We start from the raw sequence: 20,595 nt of genomic DNA on the forward strand, positions 1-20,595 counted from the left end.
AATAATTAGACACTAAGTTTTCAATTAAAAAAATCGTGTAAAAATATAAAATTTTCATCTAAGAAAATATTTTATTTCTTCAAAAGTATTTTTATGTTATTGAAAATATTTTTAAATGGAATATTATTCTTTTGTGAACTTTCTTTTTTAATAAAATCATATCATATATACATATATTTTTGGTTTAAAATTTGTATTTAACTATATAAATGTCTCTTTTTATTATATATGTTATTTATAAAAAATTTAAAAGAAGACTAAATAAATATCAATAATAATATTTAAATATATCTTTAATTTATTAAGAGTATCAGTGTAATCAACCATCGTGAAAGTAAACGTAAACGCGACACATATGAAACTGACTTCTCAAATAATATTATAGAGATTATTTAAAATTTTAAAAATTTCAGCTTCCTTGCATATTATAGTGAATACCAGTGTGAATACATACTATCAGAAAAGAAAAACAAATAAGAATAACTCAAACTATCGCTTAATGCATATACATATATTTGGAAGTTGGGCAAAAGAGTTTACAAAACACTAGAGAACTTAAACACAAAATGCCCAAAACGTCTTGTGGCAAATTAGTAAACCCCTAAGCAAACTTATGTACCAAAGTGATACCTCAGCTCAGCTACTACTGGTAGTAGTATTTCTGTTACACATTCTTTAATTTACAAGCACAAAACTCCAAACCAAGGCCTCTGATGACAAAACAATCAGTAGGACTAAAACCTATTTATTATCTTATTTGTATATAATCTCTGATCACATCACATCCACCTTCTCCGGCAACTCTACTCCACCAGCTAAATCACTAGAAGCAAACAGTTTCACGGCAAACACAGGATTCGAACCATACTTTAACCTCGCTTCAGCAAAGCTCGGAGCAAGAACTGTTCCCATCCATTGATCAACAACGTTCCTCCCTTCTTCCCCCGATGACCAAGAAGCCGCAAGAATATGAACCATCACTTCGTCATCAATCTCTAAACTTGTTTCAGGTCCAAAGCACAGCTTAAAATGTGAAACGATCTTCTCTTGAATGCTTTTGGCTAACCCATCGAAATCAACCTGCTTGAACGTCACCGTTCCGTCTACTTGTTCAATGAAACCATCTAACCAAGCTTTTGCGTCTTCTGTTTCATGATCAAAGCTAACTCCTGTCTCATCCACTGGTAGATTCAGATCAAGATACGAACGTTGCACCTTCTCTGGACGCAGCTCTGTTTCTTCACCATGTTTTCTCTTCTTTACAGTATCACTACCAGTATCAGCTAACTTAATCTGCAGTTTCCAGCTTCTCGCGCTGAGAACTCTTTCCTCAGAAAACTTCACAGGCTCAAAAGTTACATGATCTTTCTCCTTGGCGATACTAGAAGTTGCAAGAACAATCACATTCTTCATACTGATCACTCTTCCATGCGAGTCACGGAGTTTCCCTGTACTTACAGCTTCAGACAATCTGCTCTGATCAGGGAACTCGGCTTTTTCCACGTTTTCAAGAAACACTACAGAGTGTGGTTTCTTTGATAGTTCTCCGGCTAGGTAATCAACTACTGTCTTTCCTCTGAACTTGTCATCAAGATAAGAGTGTTCTCCCCCGAAATCCACAGAGATACAGTTGTCTTGGCTACCAAAGAAGACTTCAGACAGAACCGACGCTACTTTCTTCTTCCCAACTCTATCTGGTCCAAGAAGAGCCAGCCAAATTCCACATGTACCGTTTTTTCTCATGGACTCGCTTTTGCATTCGCAGATAGTTTGGCTAATGGCATTCACAGCTTCGGTCTGGTAAGAGACTTTACGAGAGAGTAACTCTCTAAGAGACTTGAAATCATTCTGATACTTATGTTCTAAGGAAGAGTTTAGAGTCACCATTGTGTTTGTATCCTGGCTTTTTGACGCATAGATTACTCCCAACCCTAAATCTGTAGTCACACAGCTCAAAGGAGAACCGACAGTACGGTTAGACACCGATGCGGTGAGATCGTCCTTTTGTTTTGGACTAGAGATTGGCTGATTCAGCAGTTTACGCGTCTCAAGAGAGCTTTCAGGAGTCTTAACTGGGAACTGGGGACTCACTGGCGGCAAACCGAGTTTAGGAACCGTTGGAGTTTGATGGATACTTTGGCATATGCTGTCCCATTTCTTCTGTAGAGCTGTGGTCTGAGAAGCTAATGTGTTTGTGTCATCTGTAGCCTGCACTGAATAATAAGCAAAAACTCTCTCAAGATAGTTTGAATTTACAACATTACATATGAAATGCAAATGAGGAAGAAGTTGGTAGAAACGAACCTTAGTGCTGCTCGTTGGTCCCTTGTCTAACTCGGACTCAGCAGCACGTAACCAAGAGGGTAACTTCTCAGAACATTGTTCAGACGTAGAGAGACTTGAACTTGCCTTGACAACGGCAGCTACTTCTTGCAGATACTTCTCGTTGCAGAGGTGGCATCTGGGGAGCGTCTGATTCACTGTGCCACTCAATGGTACTCTATAATCTGATGTAGAGGAAAAGAACCCTCCAAATGGAACAAAAGATCCCATCAAGCTGTAAGCAACAGACACATTGTTTTGAACAAAGACAGAACATCAGTATTGTCTGCTTCCAGACAGATGGGAAGGATAAAGCTGAGAAAGAAGTGGCATTATAGTGGATACGTTATAAAATATTTGAGATTATGTTTTTTTTTTTAAATCTGATTTATGTGGCTTAAATTGTTTAATTTATTATAATTCGGTTTAAATCGGTCTAACACAGTTAAATAAATTTAAACTGATATAAGTCGGATAAATTAAGGTTAGAGAAAATCCACAAATTTGTCCGATTATTTTTTCTATATCTAAATGCTTATAGTTTGTCAAAATAATATTACAATTAAACCCAAAAGATCAAAATGTTGAATATAAAACCAAATATATAATAAATAAACTAATAATTTATTAATGTTTAGGCTCCTCCTAGCTTCGAATTATGCTTATGCAAATCCTCTAGTTACGGTCACTTATACAGTCTAAAAGTGAATGCATATTGCAAAAGCATGTACCTTGATTTTGGTCTTGAGGATGTGATTGGAAGAAGATGAAGGTCCCAATCCTTATCGACCGTAGGAAACCGATCCACAAGCTTCTTGTAAGTCTCGTTGCTCGATGCACATCCAATGAACCAAAGTTTATCACTTCGATGTTTCAACAAATCCGACAGCTTCGTCACCAAACTCTCCAAAACATTGGACGAAGTTTCACTCTCGGTTAGAATCTTCAACTCTCCCAGATTAAGCATCATCAACCCCGATGATCTCGAGCCATCTCCCTCTGCGGCTCTTACTAAATCATCAAGCTTCACACCAATCTCCTCGTCAGTTCTCGATCCATCGGCTAAAACCTCGTTAATCTCCTTCTCTATGCTAACTATGCTCAACCCGCTAACCTCCGGAGGAAGAAACGTTTGGTTCCCACTGTCGATCGCGTCCGTGAACGTTTTGAGAGCTTCGTTAGCGCAGTTACCGACAAGGAGAGGGTTCCTCTTCTCTTTCCGACACAACACTTGTCCGATTCTCCGACAATTCTCGCTGCTTCCCCCACCAAACGAGAGATTACAGAGGAAGAGACGAGGAGGAGGAGGGAAACGATCTCCGGAGAACCGGGAAGAGAGCTGCGTGACCGGAGGGTGAAGCACGTCGAGCTTAATCTCGGAGCTCCGAAACCCGGCGTCGGTGAAAACCCGGTTCACAATCGGGTCGTCGAGGATGGACAGCACGAAGTACTTCAACTCAACCTTCAAAACCGTCGTCGTCTGACATCCACCGTGGATCTGATGCAGGTGATAGCTCTCGGGGTGCCGTCTCTGGTTCGCCTGAGACCGTTTGATCGCCGCCATGAGCGAGTTCGACACCGGCGGATCTTCTCCTCCTCCTCCCTCCTCCTCCGACGACGACTTTGACGACGGGAGCCTGTCGAGAGAGACGCCGACGCAGAGCTCCAGAGCTCGGAACTGGAGTCCCGAGGAGTACGGGGTGCTCCGGGAGGCGCGTGAGAGGCAGACCTCGCGGAGAATGGACGACGGCATCGCTAGGAGAGCTGATACGGCGTGGAGTGACGTAGTCTGCGCGTGGCTCCTCCGGCGAGCGACCAAGACGGCGTCGTTGAGGGCACGAGCGGCTTCTTCCGTTAGGCATTCTCTCGCCGTGTTCACCGGCGTCGGCATCGCCGGGAAAATATTAAATTTAAGTAAGAAAGAAAAATCACCACAACAAAGCCCCCTCTCCAATCAAACCAACCTACACTAACAAAAATTCAGAAAATATATATATTTTGAGAAAAAACAGTCAGGCGTGAATTTCTGGAGAAAATTATATATTTTCGGCAAAACAAAACAATTTAATAAAGGTCTCTTTAGCTTAAAAGTTTCTAAAAGTAGTTAGTATAAATATATACTCCTTCCGTTTCATATTACTTGTCGTTTTAAGCTTATGCACACAGATTAAAAAAATATTTAATTTTACATATTTCCAAAATAAAAACACTATTACCAATACACCTAACTATATATCAACCAATAGAAAAATAGAATAAAAAATATTATCAATAAATTTTGCGTTGAAAACCAAAAACAACACTTATTTTAAAACAGAAAATTTTTTCTTGAACGACAAATAATTCGAAACGGAGGGAATATATTCTTACGGATGGATGGATATGTACAGATTACATAGGGAGTCACTATGCTTGGTGTAATATTGCATGTGGGGTTCCCCCGTATATTTGTCTGATTTTCGTTTTATTTTTTTCACTTATTGTATATTTATATATGTGGTGCTCGTAGAATATCTCTCCACTTGTAAAAAAAACATGTCACAAAAAAAACGGCTGAAATTCAATCCACAAATTTGATTATCTTCTAACCATTTCTGTTTTTTATGAAAAATAATAATTTCTTATTTAGATTGTAAATTATTTGATTCTTTGTTTTTTTGTTCTTATCAAATTGTTTCACTAATTTTTTCATCGAATTTAAACTTGACAGCTAACATATTTTCATAACAAAAAGTAATATTTCCATAACTATCTAGACGGTGTAGTTGGGCGATAAAAAAACGGAGATAAACTATTAACACGTTTCAGATTCGATGTATTTTCGCTGGAGTAAAACTAAATTACATTGTTTCCAGAGTGTGAACAGTACAATTGTCCACCAAAATTATTTTTAGTTAGTGTAATTTTGTATAGTATTTTAATATGCCACTGATAAAAAGTTGAATTTGTAAATGTATAACTAGTATTTTATAGCTTTTCCCGAGGTAAAAACTATTTTTAGATCCCCCGTTGATTACACTTCTACTTCCTAAACATTTTCATAAAAATAAATTGTAGTTTGTATGATGTTTCTATATATATGCATATCTTCTTCTTTTTTCCAATACATGCCAATTTTAATATAATTGATTAATCCTCTCCAGAATTTCCTGATATTTTAACCTACATTCGTGAATAGCTCGTATACAAATTATATAATGAGTAATGGCCAACGTACATAACATGGATATTGAATACTCATATACAGTATGTTTAAACTCTACAAAGAATATATGATTTCTCATCGTAGCTTATGTAAGTTATTCATCATGGTCTTGCAACACGACAGAGTCACATCTCTCTACTTTTTGCACCCTGTCTTCTTGCATTTGGTTTACAAAGATAATTGGTTTTATGATCCAGATAGAGATTGGGATTAACCAAGAAAGTCAACTTAATTATAGAAGTAAAATAAAAAAGTATCGAGTGGTAGTAGACAATTGACTAAAACTTTATGAAAGATTAGGTGAACCGTGAATGTCACAAGATAAAGAGGAAATGCATAAGTGGTTAGGGGCCCAAATTTTATATGCTTCTTTTGCGTCACTGTCATTCAATAAAGATGTTTTTGTTACAATTGTTTTCACTTTCCTTTGCACATTGCACATCCTTTTACTCTCGATCTTTATATTTTGTTACGCCTGCTGGAAAATAAACAATAAAAATGTAAGTAAGGTTTGAATTACCATGAAGATTATAGTGAAAACTAATTGAAAAGACATTTCGAAGAATCATGCATCCATTGTAATGAACACCACCCACACTACGATGTTTAACCCATGCATTTACGCGTTATGGCATAACATTTTTCTTATAAATTATTGGACTCATGCCAAATAAGCGTCGACAAGGAAGTACGAAATATGACGACATCAAACATATCTTTAATAAGCATTCAACATTTTTTTTTCTTTTTTCACTTCTATTCTATATACTAATATTTGTATACGCCACTATAATATATACCAATTAATATACTTACAGAGGATATGCAAAACAAAGCACGACGACATATATATAGAATGGTGTCTTTCTCTTTTTCCAAAATCAGTTCTTAAAAGTTGATTTACTAGTTGTTGCGCCAAGCCCCTAACTAAGAGTATGACACTTGTGCAATTCAAATAATTGGGAGGTAGATGTGGTATCTGAACGATCAAACCATAAAAATAATTATACAAATGTAGCCTGAATTAGTTACAAACATTGTCGTACAAAAGTTAGTTTATTCTCATATTTTGTTAGTCCCGTTATAATAGTGAGCACTGAACAGAACGTCTTAAACACAGAATTAAAACCGATGATTAACGTGAACCCTTCATCCATGATCCTCTGTGTCGAGAACACAGTAAGAAATGCCGTCTAAATACTACAAAGGAAGCTAACGACACTCTTGCCGGAACCAACTGTCACTATTCGATCAGTGGGACTTCATAACTTATAATGTTACTATATCAGCCACTAAAATTGCAACACGTGAAAAAATTACATGTGAACTCTAGAGGACTAGTCCTCGGTGGAGAGAAGAAGATAAGTCTACAGAGAGCAAAGCGTTAAAACCAACCAAGTGGACAGAGACTCTCAAGTCTCAACACACCGACTCACCCCTTCTCATGTTGGATGATGATACCTACCAACCAAAAGGTATTTGATCTTGACTTCTTTTCTTTATCACTTTAATTTGGTTTTAGCCTTTTGGGACATAAGCCTTCTGAGAACCCAACTTTTTTCTGTCATGCGCTATTTTAAATTTTATTTTCTCTTTGCATACATTATATACACAAGCATCATACTTTTCATTCAAGCCGGTTATCATCCGAGATCCAGATTTGATTCGAAATTTGATCTGAATTCGTTCAGAAAAATTTAATCCGGAGAGGTCAGATCCGGATCCAAATAGAAAAATGATGGATCCATCAAAATTGGATTTGGATCCGATTATCTTGATTTTTATCTTTATTGACAATTATTTTTAAATAATAATATTTATATATTAAAAATAATTTTATTTATCATATTTTTATTTTATAATAGTATATATTCTTATATAAATTTGTAATAGCATATATAGAAATAGTTAAAACATTATATACATTTTAAAAAATTATTGTTAATATTTTAATATTATTTTATTTATTTTGAGGATCTAAATCCAGATCTAGATATTCGCCAAATATTGCAACTTTTAGAATGATATCCGACTTCCAAAAATCCCGAATCTAGAAAAAGATAACAAAAACATGGATCCGTCACACGGATCTGGATATCAGATGCACTCCTATTTTTCAAATGGAATCCTTTTGATAATTGATTAGAAAGCATTTGATTGAACCCATTCCAATATTTATCTTCTATTGTAATGCTTTTCTAATACGCAAGTCTATCTTATCTCTGGATTATAATATGTGGTTAATCAAAGTCATGATCTATTGTTATCTAATTATCATGGCTCACTGGCACCTATTGGTCATTTAGATAATCATATTCATGTTTGATGTGACATTTATGTCAGCTCATAGTTGTTTCAAATGTTTTTGCGTGCTTATTTTAATTCACTTTTAAGTCCTTGCTAATTAAGATGTTAACACTGGTCAACCATCAGATTGATAGTGGAAATTATTGAATTCCAACATCGTAATCCACAATGTGATTTTCATTACTTATGTCCTTAAGTGGCATTTTCATTACTTCTGTCATAGTTTATGTAAAACAAAACAAAACAAAAAATTATACTCCCTCCGTTTCATTTTAATTCCTCCATTTCATTTTAATTGTCAATCTAGACATATGTACACATATTAATAAAACATGTAATTTTATATATTTCCAAGATAAAAATACAATTACATATACACCTAACCATATTTTAATCAATAGAAAAATAGATAGAAGAATCTTATTAATAAGTTTTGCATTGAAATTCAAAAACGACACTTATTTTGAAACGAAATTTTTTCTTTAGAACGACAACTAATCTGAAACGGAGGGAGCAGAAAAGAATTGAAATAAGGAAATCTATCTTGAAATTTTATATAAAATGATTATAAATGTTTAGTAGATAGAGAAAGATCATTGTCGTCTAACCTAATCACAACTACATAAACAAGGCCTCTGTGTTTATTGGTCGAGTGTGCGTTGTGACCTACCTTTTTAGAAAATTTGTTTTCTAGTGAAGGTTTTAAGAGCATCAACACTCATAGAGAGTACATGGATTTCTCAGAATAAATATTTTAATTAGTTTGTATTTTTCTTAGAAACAGATGAGCCACTTGTTAGAAGATATATTCCCTCTATTCCTGAAAGTAATTTTCTAAAAGATTCTTTTTGTTCCACAAAACTAACTTTTTGTATTTTAAAGATATTTTGTATGTATATATATATATATATATTTAATAACGTTAATTATAAATATTTGAATTAAATAAATATCACTGATGATAATTATTTTAGAAACTGCACAGTAAAACTAATAAATTAAAATTTATATATATATATATATTGTACTTAAGCAAAACTTTATATATTCCTAAATAGGTAAAATAAGAAAAAAGTGTCTCTAATTTTCTTATAAACACATAAAATCAGCAGTTATATATATAATTGTATATATAAAATGTGCATAATAATTTACTTTTATAACAAACTAATGTTTATAACTAAATTTACATTTCGATCTGTGTATTCAAAGCACATATTTTTGAGAATAATAATGTACATTCTGTAATTTTTTTATTTGTATTCACGTGATTCATAAGTTCAATACTGTATATGTTTTGCATACTTTTGTGGGCTTAATATATTTTATCTAGTTTTTTACTTTCTCAAAATTGTATACAAAATTATTTTTATGTGCTATATAGTGTTAAATTGTCATTCATATGGGTTTGTTTTTGATATGATATTGACATAATACAGATACTCGAAAAAAAAACAGATACTCATACAACTAAATGGATTTCGTAATGGAACTCAATTATAATACCAGTGGCAATCACTTCTACTTATTTAAGAAAATTTTGGGGGTAATTACTAAATGTTTTCATGTTTTAATAGATTAAGATGACTATGATTTGAGCAAATATGAATTTGGCTTTCATGATGCAATTAGTTATACCATGTAAAAAATATACACCCGTTTATTTATAAACGTTTTGCTTAAGCACACAAATGTAGAACCTATTCTCTATTGAAAATGATGTATTATTTTCTTATATATGCACATGTCATCGTGATTTAATTGTTAATCATTTGTTTAATTAATAAATATATCTGTTTGGATTTTAAGACCGTGAATAAATCGATTAGCTACTATTTAGGAATCCCTTGAATATTAATTTGAGGAGCATTACAACCTTTGAATCTAGCCACGTGTTATCACCAGAATAATTCTCAGAATCCTTAAAAAAAAATGTTAATCCATCTAAATATATAATATATTTGCATTAAACTAATCATAAAATTAATTAAAAATATACAATTAATATTTTCTTTTCTTTCCTTAAATAAAAGATACAAAATTATCAAATGTAACTAATTAATATATACGGCAATTAATTATTTTAATAATAAAGATTTGATAAAAAATTTGTCTCCTCCATCATTTTTAAAAAAATATTATATTATTAAAAATAATTAAACAATCAAATTAACTATAAAATTATAATTTAGATTTTTTCATATATGTTATATTTTGAATTTAAAAATGACTATTAAATTACTAAAAGTGCTAATTTTTTATGTTAAAACATTTATAATCAATGGTTTAACATTTTTATTTAAAAAGATACACATGATCTTAAAACCATATGAGTAAAACGTCTCATTTAATGGATATTTAAAATAATATATATATACCATATAAGAATACATAAATATTTTAATTTCAAAATTTTTAATGAATTTTCAAGAAATTAATAAATTATAAACTTACTAAAATTCACACATTGAAAATTTAGTTATCAATTATTTAAAAGAATATTAAAAAATACAAATCATCATAATTAAAATCATGATTATAAAGGTCTCATTTAATAGATAACTATACTAAAATATACTATATGTCTATGTTAGTATCATTTAAATTTAGTTATATACAAAATAGATAAATATGATTATTTAGATTTACTTGCCATAAAATGGTAGTAAATAAACAAGAGTGATTTTATCTGATTTTTGTGTTTGTACGAATTTTATTATATATACTTAATATTTAATATTTCTCAATTATTAAATATATTTGCTATTAAATTATGTAAAAGAATGTAAAATAAATACTAGTACATAAAATAATTTTTATATACAACATTTATCCTGGATAATTTTCGGTGTGTATATATTTATTAATTATTATTAAAATTCAAAAATGTATAATAGAGTTTATAATCATCAAATATAATTATTTTTATAAATTTATCTTTACATAGCGCGGATTATCATCTAGTGTTCTTTTATTGAATTAGAGTGTTTTAGGCAATATTAATTTTTTAAATATTTGTTTTATTAAACTAACATTAACGAATGGCATGACTTTGTAATTTTAGGGCAGTTGCTTCAAGGCTATATAAAAAAGATATGGGCCTGGACTACAAGTATAAAATAAGGGAGGCCTTTCTAAGCCCAATAATTCTTTTGATTGAAACGTGATCTCTTTCTCTTACGTCATCTTCGTGTCCTCCTTCAGGCGACACTCCACTCCACTCCTCCTCTTTGCCAAAACCTCAAATCGGACGACTGTAATTCGATAAACCCTAACTTTGGAAGAAGAAGAAGATGAAACTCGCCCATTCCGCTATTCGTTCCATAAACGACGTAGCTTCTTCCCTCAGACCATGTCGTCCTTTCGTATCCAGAAGCCTTTCAACCAACAACCCTAATCAAGGTAAACCCAATCTCTCCATCCACATTTCCCTCGCACTTACATTAAATCCAATTCGAAACGAATCAGATCCAATCAAGAACCGATCTCCTTTCGACTCATCATCATCAGACGATTGGATGTTTGGTGGTGGACAAACAGACAACGATACCAGCGGCTTCTTCCAGCATCTTGGCAAGGCCGAGAAGGATAAACGAGACTACACAGGGTTAAGTAGACCACCACAGAGAAACGGTTCGAGATTCTCATCCTCCCGAGGTTCCGTGAACAGAGACGAGACTTTCGAGCCTTCGTCCGATGGCGTCGATGGTAAATTGAAGAAAGCTGCGTTGATTTACAACGTGGATGATGACGAAGGCGGCGTGAAGGATGGTTACTCGTTTAGGCCCGATGTTAATCACTTCCCTAGAGTATGTTTTTTTTTCTTACAACTCCTTTGATGCCTTGTCTTAATGATTTTGATTCCGAGAGTGTTATTAGGATTAGGATTGGATTTGTACTCTAAAGTCAGGGTCTTTTATCTCTTTAAAGTTTGAACATTGTAAATTGAATGTGTAGTCTCATGTATGGTGTTGTGCTTTGTATTTACATGGATGATTGAACAGAACGTGTGTTTTGTTCTGTTTTACAGGATATAAACTATAGAAGGCAGATGCAAAAACCTAGGCTGAATAACAAGGCCGAGATGTTAACTACCGAAGATGTTCTCAAGAAAGCTGATTTCAGGGTGAGTTTGCTTAGTTTACATATGTTTCAGAAGCAGTGAAGTGAAGCTTTGTTGGTTGTTTTTGTACTCATCCGATGGAACATGTTTTTGTTGGACCAGAATGTTCGGTTTCTTGCACAGTTCATCACCGAAGCTGGGATTCTCGTCAAGAGAAAGCAGGTCAGACTGAATGTTTCTCGCCTTAATCTGACTTTGTTTATATGATTACTTGTTGATGTTTTAATAATCTATTTTCTTCTTTTAAAATCTATTTTCTTGGACAGACTGGCATCAGTGCCAAGGCACAAAGGAAAATTGCTAGAGAGATCAAGACGGCCCGTGCATTTGGACTGATGCCTTTCACAACAATGGGTACCAAGGCTTTTACATTTGGGAAAACCATGGAGAACAGAGACCAAGATTTCGAGTATGAAGTGGTTGACGATGATGATGAGTATGATGACAACACACCTGAGTGAGGTCTTGTTTTTCATTTTTTTGGTTTTTGATCGGTCCATATTTTGAATAATCGATGGTAGCAAGTTGAGTATATACGTGATTGACTGTATTTCTTTCAGTAGCTGCTCTTCAGTTGAGGATAAAATTTGTATTTTATTTTCTTTAATTTTGTTACTTTGGAAGTTCAGGGCATGACTGATCAGTATCTTGGTCTCTGATTCCAAACATTACTCTGTAAGATTATGGTTACCTTATTCTACAAATCAAGTCATAATCAAGTGTTATCCCATGCTAAAGCTGATGATGAAAAAAAAAGACAACCAAAAATTTATGTCCCAAAAAAGTCAATTTATCTAGAACCCCTCTCTGTTCTTGTTATCTCCATGTTTTTAACGTCTTCGATTGTTTTTTTCTTCTGTTGGATCAACCTCTCGAGTATATTCCTATCCGCGTCTGGAAGTGTACAAGGTCGGTCCAGAGACGGTACAGCTCTGGATTTTTCGAGTAGGTCCCTCTCTTTTTGCTCTGCGAAGCAAAGCAGTGATCCTTCACAAACCTCTTTAGCAGAATACGGCTTCTCTGGTTTAAACTTCTGAAGCTTTGAGTACTCAGTGATGAGATGGAACATGTAGTCATACACCCGGTTCATGCTAATGCTTTCCATGTAACTCTGTCCCCTTTTTCCTATTGCTTCAGCCTGTCAAAAGAGGAAACTACGCCTTAGGAAACATGAATATGTAAATAATCTGATATACACCGATGAGAGAAATGTGGAGATCATACATCAGCAGGGTTGGCATTGCCCCAGTCCACAGCGAATTTAATGGACCGACATAGATCAGTGGTAGAGACGGGCCAGTAGTTTTCCTTGGGAAGGAGGCCTCTGCTGAAGAAATCTTCATACTCTGGTGAGATTATGAGTGTCATGGAGCCACATGACATGATATACTTTAGAGAAACTGACCACGCGTAACCCTCAGCATATATCTTGTACCTTATAATACAAGCAATCCCAACCATATTAGATTATTCTCATATCCTCCATTTTGAATCTTTGATAGAAGTAAGGACTTACCTGTGATTACATTGGTTGGAGAGCTTGGACTGTTCAAACCCACCTTTTGCCTCTTCTGCCCAGTTCTGTATTTAAACACACACATCAGCATCACTGCCTCTAGACTGAACTATCTGACTAGGGTTTAGTGAAGTAAAACCTGGCGCATAATCTGTGCTCCCCATAACCTTGAATGATTGCATTTCATCAGCTCCATTCTTATAGGCGATACAACATCCGGATTCCCTTTCCAGTAAGCTCTAGGTTGCTTGCTGCCCCAGCTACTTCTCTTAGACCCTTGCTTTATATCCCCAAACTCTTCATCCCACGGCCTTAGATTCGTCTCCGACCTTCCATCACAACACTCAAGACTCAGACAAGAGTTGAGTTAAACAACAAAAAGACACGTAAACCAAGGAAGAGATACTTACCACCCCCAAAAGGACCAATCAGGAAAAGGAATGTCCAAATGAGCTTCATTGGTGCAATACCGAAAAAGCGGAGCTGGGAAAGACTGAGGCTCAGTCCTGTTGATGATGGGTTTATCCATGCAATCAAACATCATGTCAACATCAGGAACCATCCCAGGATACTTGTTGAGTAGCTGCAGAAACCCCCAAACAGTGAACATCATTCTGCTCTGCACACACGCGTAGTAGAGATCGACGTATAGCTTCCCAGAGAGTATCACCACTCTAAAGGCAGCATTCTCTTTCGCCTTCTCCACGTGCTCCTTAGTCACCCCTGTCTCTCCCCATGGCTCTAGGTCCCGTTGAATCCATCTGGCTTTTCACCAAATCAAAATTGACATCAATGGTTTATTATTACTCCAAATAAAGAAAGTTTGATACTTTCTGACTCGTTTCAAAAAACCCACAAACCTGAAAACGTCTGGGCATTGGGTTTGCTGGGTTTGCCGACCCGACAAGGAATCCGACAGGAGACTCTTTGGTTCGATAACAGGTCTGTAGGGACAGGAGAAGTAGGAGCATTGGAGAATCCGGTAAGCCTGAGAGCGTCTCGAGGCTTCGCTGAATGATTTGCGCGGGAAGATGTGCCACGGAGTGGGTTCCAAGTTATGTCCGGCGAGAGTTTTTGTCTGAGCAATAAAGTCGTCTACCTGTTCGACGAAATCACTCAATGAGACCAAAACATTTCTATAAATCAACGTGTTTTGCAGAGAAAAACAAACAATTATAATTCAGCTTCAGTCAGATCCATCGATCACGGAGAAAACAATTAGAAAAAGAGAATTATCACCTTATAGAGAAGAAGAGCGGTGAAGGAGAAGAAGGAGAGTGCAAGAAGGCATAGAAGGAGATAAGAAGGTGATCGTGGTGAGGTTTTCTGAGGGAGTCGAAGACGAACACCCATTGTTTATCCTCTTCTTCTTCTTCTCGCAAACTTTTAGTTTTGTACTTTTCGTTTATCTCTGCAATATACAGTTCCCCTTGATTCGGAACTAACTTTTTTTTTCTTGTTACTAATACAGTTTGTTGCTATTTTGACTCTACAAGATATATATATATATATATATCTTCGTAGAATTTATATACATTAATATTATTTTAGAAATTATTAAAAATATAGGAAAATGTATCATATTCAAGAGAATCTATCCTATTAAAATAGAAACATTGTAACTTCTTGTAGGTGGATTTTAAAGTTAGACATCACATTATTATTCTTAGTCTAACCTTTCATTTAAATATTTCTTTAGAGAGTTTAATATCAATATTTCTTTAGAAAGTTTAATATCAAGCACCTATCATTTAACTCCACCGTAATTAATATTATCCTATCATTTAACTCTACCGTAATTATCATTTAACATCACCTCTTTTTATCTATTCTTTCATTTAACATTAACTCCATCGAACTTTCATATGAACGTAAATCATTTGACTATAATTTAACTCCACCACAAATTATTTACAAAATATCTAAATCATTTGACTATCATTTAACACCACCGTATATATTATATAATAGTACAAATATATCAACCCCTCTCTTTTATTATAGTCAAATGAATACAACAAATGTCTCCAATATAAATATTACACGAATCTGAATTCTTAAAAATAAATATATAAATAAATAGAAATAAAAATAAATGTTACACATGTTATTAAAAATATAAACGAGTCCAAAACATGTCATTGCCCAGTTTTAACTATCTTGATCCAATTATCTCCCAAACCAATGGATTGAATTAACCAAATAATTTAACAACATGTTTCAACCACATCAGTACTTTTTGTTGAAACTCAATACTAAAGATATCATAATATTTTTTTTCTTGATGCTCAAATAATGAATATACACTAAATAGAAACATCAATTTATTCTTTAAAAATAATCAATTATGGGAAAATCCCTTCACCAAGTTAAAAATATATTCTTATTTCAATAATAGAAACATCAATTCAAACTTTTAAAAAATCGATTAAGAGTTTACTATACCTAAAATCTCGGTGGCAATCAAATATTCACAATCAAATTTATAGATTTGAAATATCGTAAATATGGAAAACCCCCTTTCTCCAAGATTAATCTACTATACCAAAAATCTCGGTTTCATGGGATTTTGTATTTATGTATATCTAACTTAATAGGTAACTTGACGTATTATGGGATTTCAATAACAGAAACATCAATTTTAACTTAGAAAATCAATTATGAGTCTACTAGCCTAAAAATAAATTAAAGAAAAGGAAAATAAGATGTAGCTATTTTTTTCTCTCTTTCCTGGATAATTTGTTGTTACTAATAGGTTTATTAATTCTATATGGACATGGACATTTATAATGAAATTTTTCTTTCTTGGGCATAATAGTTATTTTGTCAATAAATATAAAACAAAAAAAAGATTGTATATTTTTATTGCACTTAACTTTCTAAAAAAAAACACATTGTCATTTTTAATTTATTGAATTTTTTGCATACACATTCAAAATACTATTCTTCTAATAAAAATTTGAATCTATAATTGTTTTTGGATTAATACAGATTCATTTAAATTATTTTACTAAACATAAAACATTTATGTATCCGCACGTTTAATCTTTCTTACTATTTTTTTCCATTAAATTTTCTGTTTATCTATCTTATAATAATTAATAACTATTTTATTAAAATTATAATGAAGATTTCAGTTTTGTTCGTCTAAATCGTATTGGTTAATATTAGATTAGTGTCTCCATCTTATGTCTATATCTATAATACACTATTATGTTAGTCCAAATCATATTGGTTACTATTAGATTAGTTTGATCCGCAATACATCTGTAATACACTGTTATTTTAATCCAAATCGTATTGGTTAATATTATATTAACGTTTGCACCATATAATTATATCTTTAATACACCAATGAAAAACTATTAATACAAAAAAACAGTTTTCATTGTTTTTAAACAATACGTTTTGGACAAACTCGAAATTATATAAAACTACATTATGTGAAATAGACAAACTCTAAATTGTATTGACTACTATAGAATATATGTTATTTGTTAAAACAAAAATAAAATCCGCACAGTCGCGCGGGTCATGATCTAGTTATGATTATATTGGAAAATAAATGTGAATTTAGGTCTATAAAAACATCTAACAAATATGTCACATGTAGTATTTGTGTTATTATTACTTTCTTGTCGAATGTATTACTAGATTAGGACCCGCCCTAAAGGGCGGAAATTGATTTGTCAAATTTCAATTAATAATATATGGTATATATAATATGTGTATATAATATTATATATATTTTGTGTAACATTTATATATATATACATATTAGACATATATATAATATTTTATTAAATATATATAGAATTTAATAGTGTTATAATTTGTGTTGTACTTGTTATTAATTTGTATTTAATCTTCTTTCATTTTTAGTATAATAATTTGCCTTGTCACACCTTTTACCTTTTAACTTATACACATAGTTATGTCTTTTTTCAAAAAAAAAAACTTATACATATAGTCTCGTAAAATGTAATATATAAAAAACATATTTAAAAAATCTACTGACCATATGCCACTATTATTTGGTTGTTTGAACAAAAAAAATCATGTTCTTGCATAACTGTGTATGTTGTGATATGATGTAGGTGAAGAGTAAATATATGGAAGTAAAGTTAGTGATACGAACATGAGCCTATGTTGGTCTATGCCACAATTATTTGGTTTTTGGAAGATCAATGAGCATAAGCATACACGGTCTTTGTATGCTTACGTTGTAAATGAGTCGGATATTTTTTCTCTTATGTCTGGAATGGAATGATATGGAACTCGTTGATTTAAGAGTGGTTCAGTTTTATATGATCTAATTATATTAAGAGATTAACCAAAAATATTATAAAAGTGTTACTGGTTAGGTTTAACTAATCTATGTTAGGTTAAAATTTGGTTTAATTTAAGTTGGTAGGTTACATTGTATAGGAGGTCTAATATATTCTAGCAACAACTATGAAAGAGTCCAAAATTTAAATGAAAACTTCAAACAGTAGATAATCCCTAAATTAATAGATTAGATATTCATCTTGAAAGATACAAAGAGAGATATATTGGTAGGATACAATACAACCAAGATAATTTCATCGACAACCACAAGAAGAAAAAATAGTTGGTATCTAAAGATTTTTGTGCATTTGATCAAAATCATTAAAACAATGCAAATGTGTTCATTGCATTGCATAGCCTTGTCCATGAGCTTACTTGGGATTTCTATGTTATCTCCCAGAGTCCATCTGAATTCGACTTGAGCTCCGGTGAGAAAGAGTTATCGATTCGGATTTTCTTGAACAAAGTTTCTACTAAGGTTATTCCACTGGGTGTATTCAACAAACTCTACTACAAAGCCAATTGTCAATATTAGCCAGCGATTACAAAAAAAAAGGGTATTTTAGTCAATTTATTCTCAGACGTCGAATTTTACGCTGCTGAACAATTTTTTTGAGGAGGAAATTATCTGGGTGTGTATCCTATTGACCATGTATTGGATTTAACGGGCCATATAGAACCGAACCACCTTCAGCCCAGTACAAAAAGATGATGAAGTGGCTAGACGAGCAACCGGACTCGTCGGCTTTGTTGCTGTGTTTATCTTTTCCTTCTGCCAAACTTTTTGCTTTCTACTTTCCTTACGATGAAGCCTTCGATTATCTCTGCTTTGATTGAATATACTGTTTCCCGCTCGATTCGGAACTAACTCTTTTTTTATTAATACATCAGTTTGTTTTTATTTTGACTCTACAAAGATATATAGATATTAATATATACCTTCCTAGAATTTTTATATACCTTAATATTATTTGAGAAATTACTAAAAATAAAGGAAAATGTATTATATGAAAGAGAATTATGATTTTTTCCACCATGTTATGATGGTGATGGTATATTCGAATTTAGGTTTCCGAACTAGGATCCTCCTACAGGGGTAACGTTTCACATTCGTACATTTCGCCCTAAGACCCCCAAGATGTTGATTATTCTAGATGCTGATCAAGTCCATGTCACGGATCCCTATCATCCTCCAGTTCGTGTCTTGCTTAAGAACTCTAGATGTACGATCTACTTTCCTCATGGTGGTCATGTTCATGTGTGGCCTCATGGTAGAATTTGGTTCCAGTGCGGAGAAAAAGGAATGCTTCCAGTGAGAGCTTTTGAAGGCTGTGAAGTATTTGTTCCGAGTGGTGCTGTTGTGACTTTTGGCTTTGGCTCCACTTTCGACGAGTTTGATGGACTCAAATGGTATGATGATGCTGATAACGTTGTCTTCTGGCCTAATTACGAGATTTAGTAAGATGCTGGAATTGAAGCCGGTGATAATAACGAGTTTGAAGATTCATTTGTTTTTTTCTGTTAAAAGGATGTTATGTCGGGTGATAATAATGAGTTTGAAGATGTTATGTTAACACTTTTATTTTGCGAAAAAAAAAACATCTAACAAACATGTCACATGTAGTATTTGTGTTATTATTATTACTTTGGTCGAATGTTATTGAAGGTGTATTCTTACATTAACAGTTATGTATTATATTCATTTTGGAAATGATGAAATGCAATCATTCAAGGTTATTGGTTTTCATCAACAACCACAAGAAGACAAAAATAGTTGGTATCCAACGATTTTTGAGCATTTGATAAAAGTCATTAAAACAATGCAAATGTGTCCATTGCATTGCATGGCCTTGTTTATTGTTTAAAAGACAAAGTAGAGTAAAACTTTCTATAAATTAAAGATGTTGTTATAATTTTATTAATTTATAGAGATATTAACTAAAAAATTATTTATTTCAATTTTAAGATATATTTATCCTAAGATAGAAAAATCTGATTTTAGTGTATAAACATTAATGGTTATTTTTTGAAATTTGTCATTTATATTAATTTTATTATATTATTTGGTGCATATAATATATATTGCATGGAATTCAGATATAATATTACTAAATCTCATCAAAATGTATTAAGTGTTAATAAAATATAAAGATAATTTCACTGTGAATATAAAATAAATAATATAATAACAGGCTCTTACTTATACAAAATATGCATAACATATAAATTATTAATTTATAAATTTTAATGGAACCAAATATTTATATAGAATTTTATAAAAAAATATTATCTTATTATTTTATCGATTTGTGTCAAATTTTGATCCATTGAAATCGTATAACTTTATTAATTTATAGAGATTATTAGTTTATAGAATATTAATTTATAGATGTTCTACTTTGTAGTTAGTATTTAATGTTACTTTTCCGCATTTGTCATCACCAAAATCATTGCATTGGATTGTTTATTGTTTAGATACCATTGACTTTACTTTTCTAGCTATTTTTAGTTGTTCCTTTCAACTTTTCAACATCCGACTACACTACATTACTCTCTGCTAAGTGTTTCATTTTTTTCACCAAGAAAAAAATATAGATAGATGGATAAATCAGAGCTAATCTTCATACCTCTGCCACAGACCAGCCACATTTCATCGACGTTCATACTTGCTAACAGAGCCGGAAAATTAGGACCAGAAGCAAATTATAAAAAATCGGCCGTGTTAGTGGGAATTCGAACGCGGGTTTGGTGTACGGAAGTCTTTAGCTTTCATGTTTTACCACTAGACTACAG

The 20,595-nt window shown here is 32.8% G+C and overlaps 3 protein-coding genes across 5 annotated transcripts; 1 reads left to right on the forward strand and 2 right to left on the reverse strand.

The window, feature by feature from the left end:
- Nucleotides 1–474: 474 nt before the first annotated feature.
- Nucleotides 475–4,370, reverse strand: LOC108859982 (protein SMAX1-LIKE 6). The gene is made up of 3 exons (XM_018633885.2): nt 3,054–4,370; nt 2,305–2,557; nt 475–2,208 (listed from the first exon to the last, which is right to left on the reverse strand). The coding sequence occupies exons 1-3, from the start codon at nt 4,211–4,213 to the stop codon at nt 775–777; spliced, it is 2,847 nt and encodes a 948-aa protein (XP_018489387.1). The 5' UTR covers nt 4,214–4,370; the 3' UTR covers nt 475–774.
- Nucleotides 4,371–11,003: 6,633 nt separating this feature from the next.
- On the forward strand, nt 11,004–12,682 carry LOC108859989 (uncharacterized). 3 transcript variants are annotated; one of them, XM_018633895.2, is made up of 5 exons: nt 11,004–11,236; nt 11,345–11,643; nt 11,865–11,960; nt 12,060–12,119; nt 12,224–12,682. In XM_018633895.2, exons 1-5 carry the CDS (start codon nt 11,128–11,130, stop codon nt 12,416–12,418), a joined length of 759 nt encoding a protein of 252 aa, XP_018489397.1. In that variant the 5' UTR covers nt 11,004–11,127; the 3' UTR covers nt 12,419–12,682. The 3 variants fall into 3 exon arrangements, with proteins under 3 accessions (XP_018489397.1, XP_018489394.1, XP_018489396.1); XM_018633894.2 differs by having other exon boundaries at nt 11,005–11,236; nt 11,303–11,643; XM_018633892.2 differs by having other exon boundaries at nt 11,004–11,643.
- LOC108859984 (uncharacterized) lies at nt 12,595–14,934 on the reverse strand. Its single transcript, XM_018633887.2, has 7 exons — nt 14,713–14,934; nt 14,334–14,572; nt 13,884–14,234; nt 13,613–13,802; nt 13,474–13,538; nt 13,182–13,392; nt 12,595–13,095 (listed from the first exon to the last, which is right to left on the reverse strand). Exons 1-7 carry the CDS (start codon nt 14,824–14,826, stop codon nt 12,748–12,750), a joined length of 1,518 nt encoding a protein of 505 aa, XP_018489389.1. The 5' UTR covers nt 14,827–14,934; the 3' UTR covers nt 12,595–12,747.
- Nucleotides 14,935–20,595: the final 5,661 nt, after the last annotated feature.

The sequence above is a fragment of the Raphanus sativus genome, chromosome 5, assembly GCF_000801105.2.
Source record: "Raphanus sativus cultivar WK10039 chromosome 5, ASM80110v3, whole genome shotgun sequence".
Classification (NCBI taxonomy): domain Eukaryota; kingdom Viridiplantae; phylum Streptophyta; class Magnoliopsida; order Brassicales; family Brassicaceae; genus Raphanus; species Raphanus sativus.

Bases quoted from the DNA above. Each gene is read 5' to 3' on its own strand.
- LOC108859982 (XM_018633885.2), bottom strand. From the start codon at position 4,213: ATGCCGACGCCGGTGAACACGGCGAGAGAATGCCTAACGGAAGAAGCC. The intron at 2,558-3,053 runs GTACATGCTTTT...TGTTGCTTACAG, and splicing joins TCCTCAAGACCAAAATCAAG to CTTGATGGGATCTTTTGTTC. The intron at 2,209-2,304 runs GTTCGTTTCTAC...TATTCAGTGCAG, and splicing joins GACCAACGAGCAGCACTAAG to GCTACAGATGACACAAACAC.
- LOC108859989 (XM_018633892.2), top strand. From the start codon at position 11,128: ATGAAACTCGCCCATTCCGCTATTCGTTCCATAAACGACGTAGCTTCT. The intron at 11,961-12,059 runs GTGAGTTTGCTT...TTGTTGGACCAG, and splicing joins TCAAGAAAGCTGATTTCAGG to AATGTTCGGTTTCTTGCACA. The intron at 12,120-12,223 runs GTCAGACTGAAT...TTTCTTGGACAG, and splicing joins TTCTCGTCAAGAGAAAGCAG to ACTGGCATCAGTGCCAAGGC.
- LOC108859984 (XM_018633887.2), bottom strand. From the start codon at position 14,826: ATGGGTGTTCGTCTTCGACTCCCTCAGAAAACCTCACCACGATCACCT. The intron at 14,573-14,712 runs GTGATAATTCTC...TTCGTCGAACAG, and splicing joins CCGCTCTTCTTCTCTATAAG to GTAGACGACTTTATTGCTCA. The intron at 14,235-14,333 runs GTTTGTGGGTTT...GTGAAAAGCCAG, and splicing joins CAATGCCCAGACGTTTTCAG to ATGGATTCAACGGGACCTAG.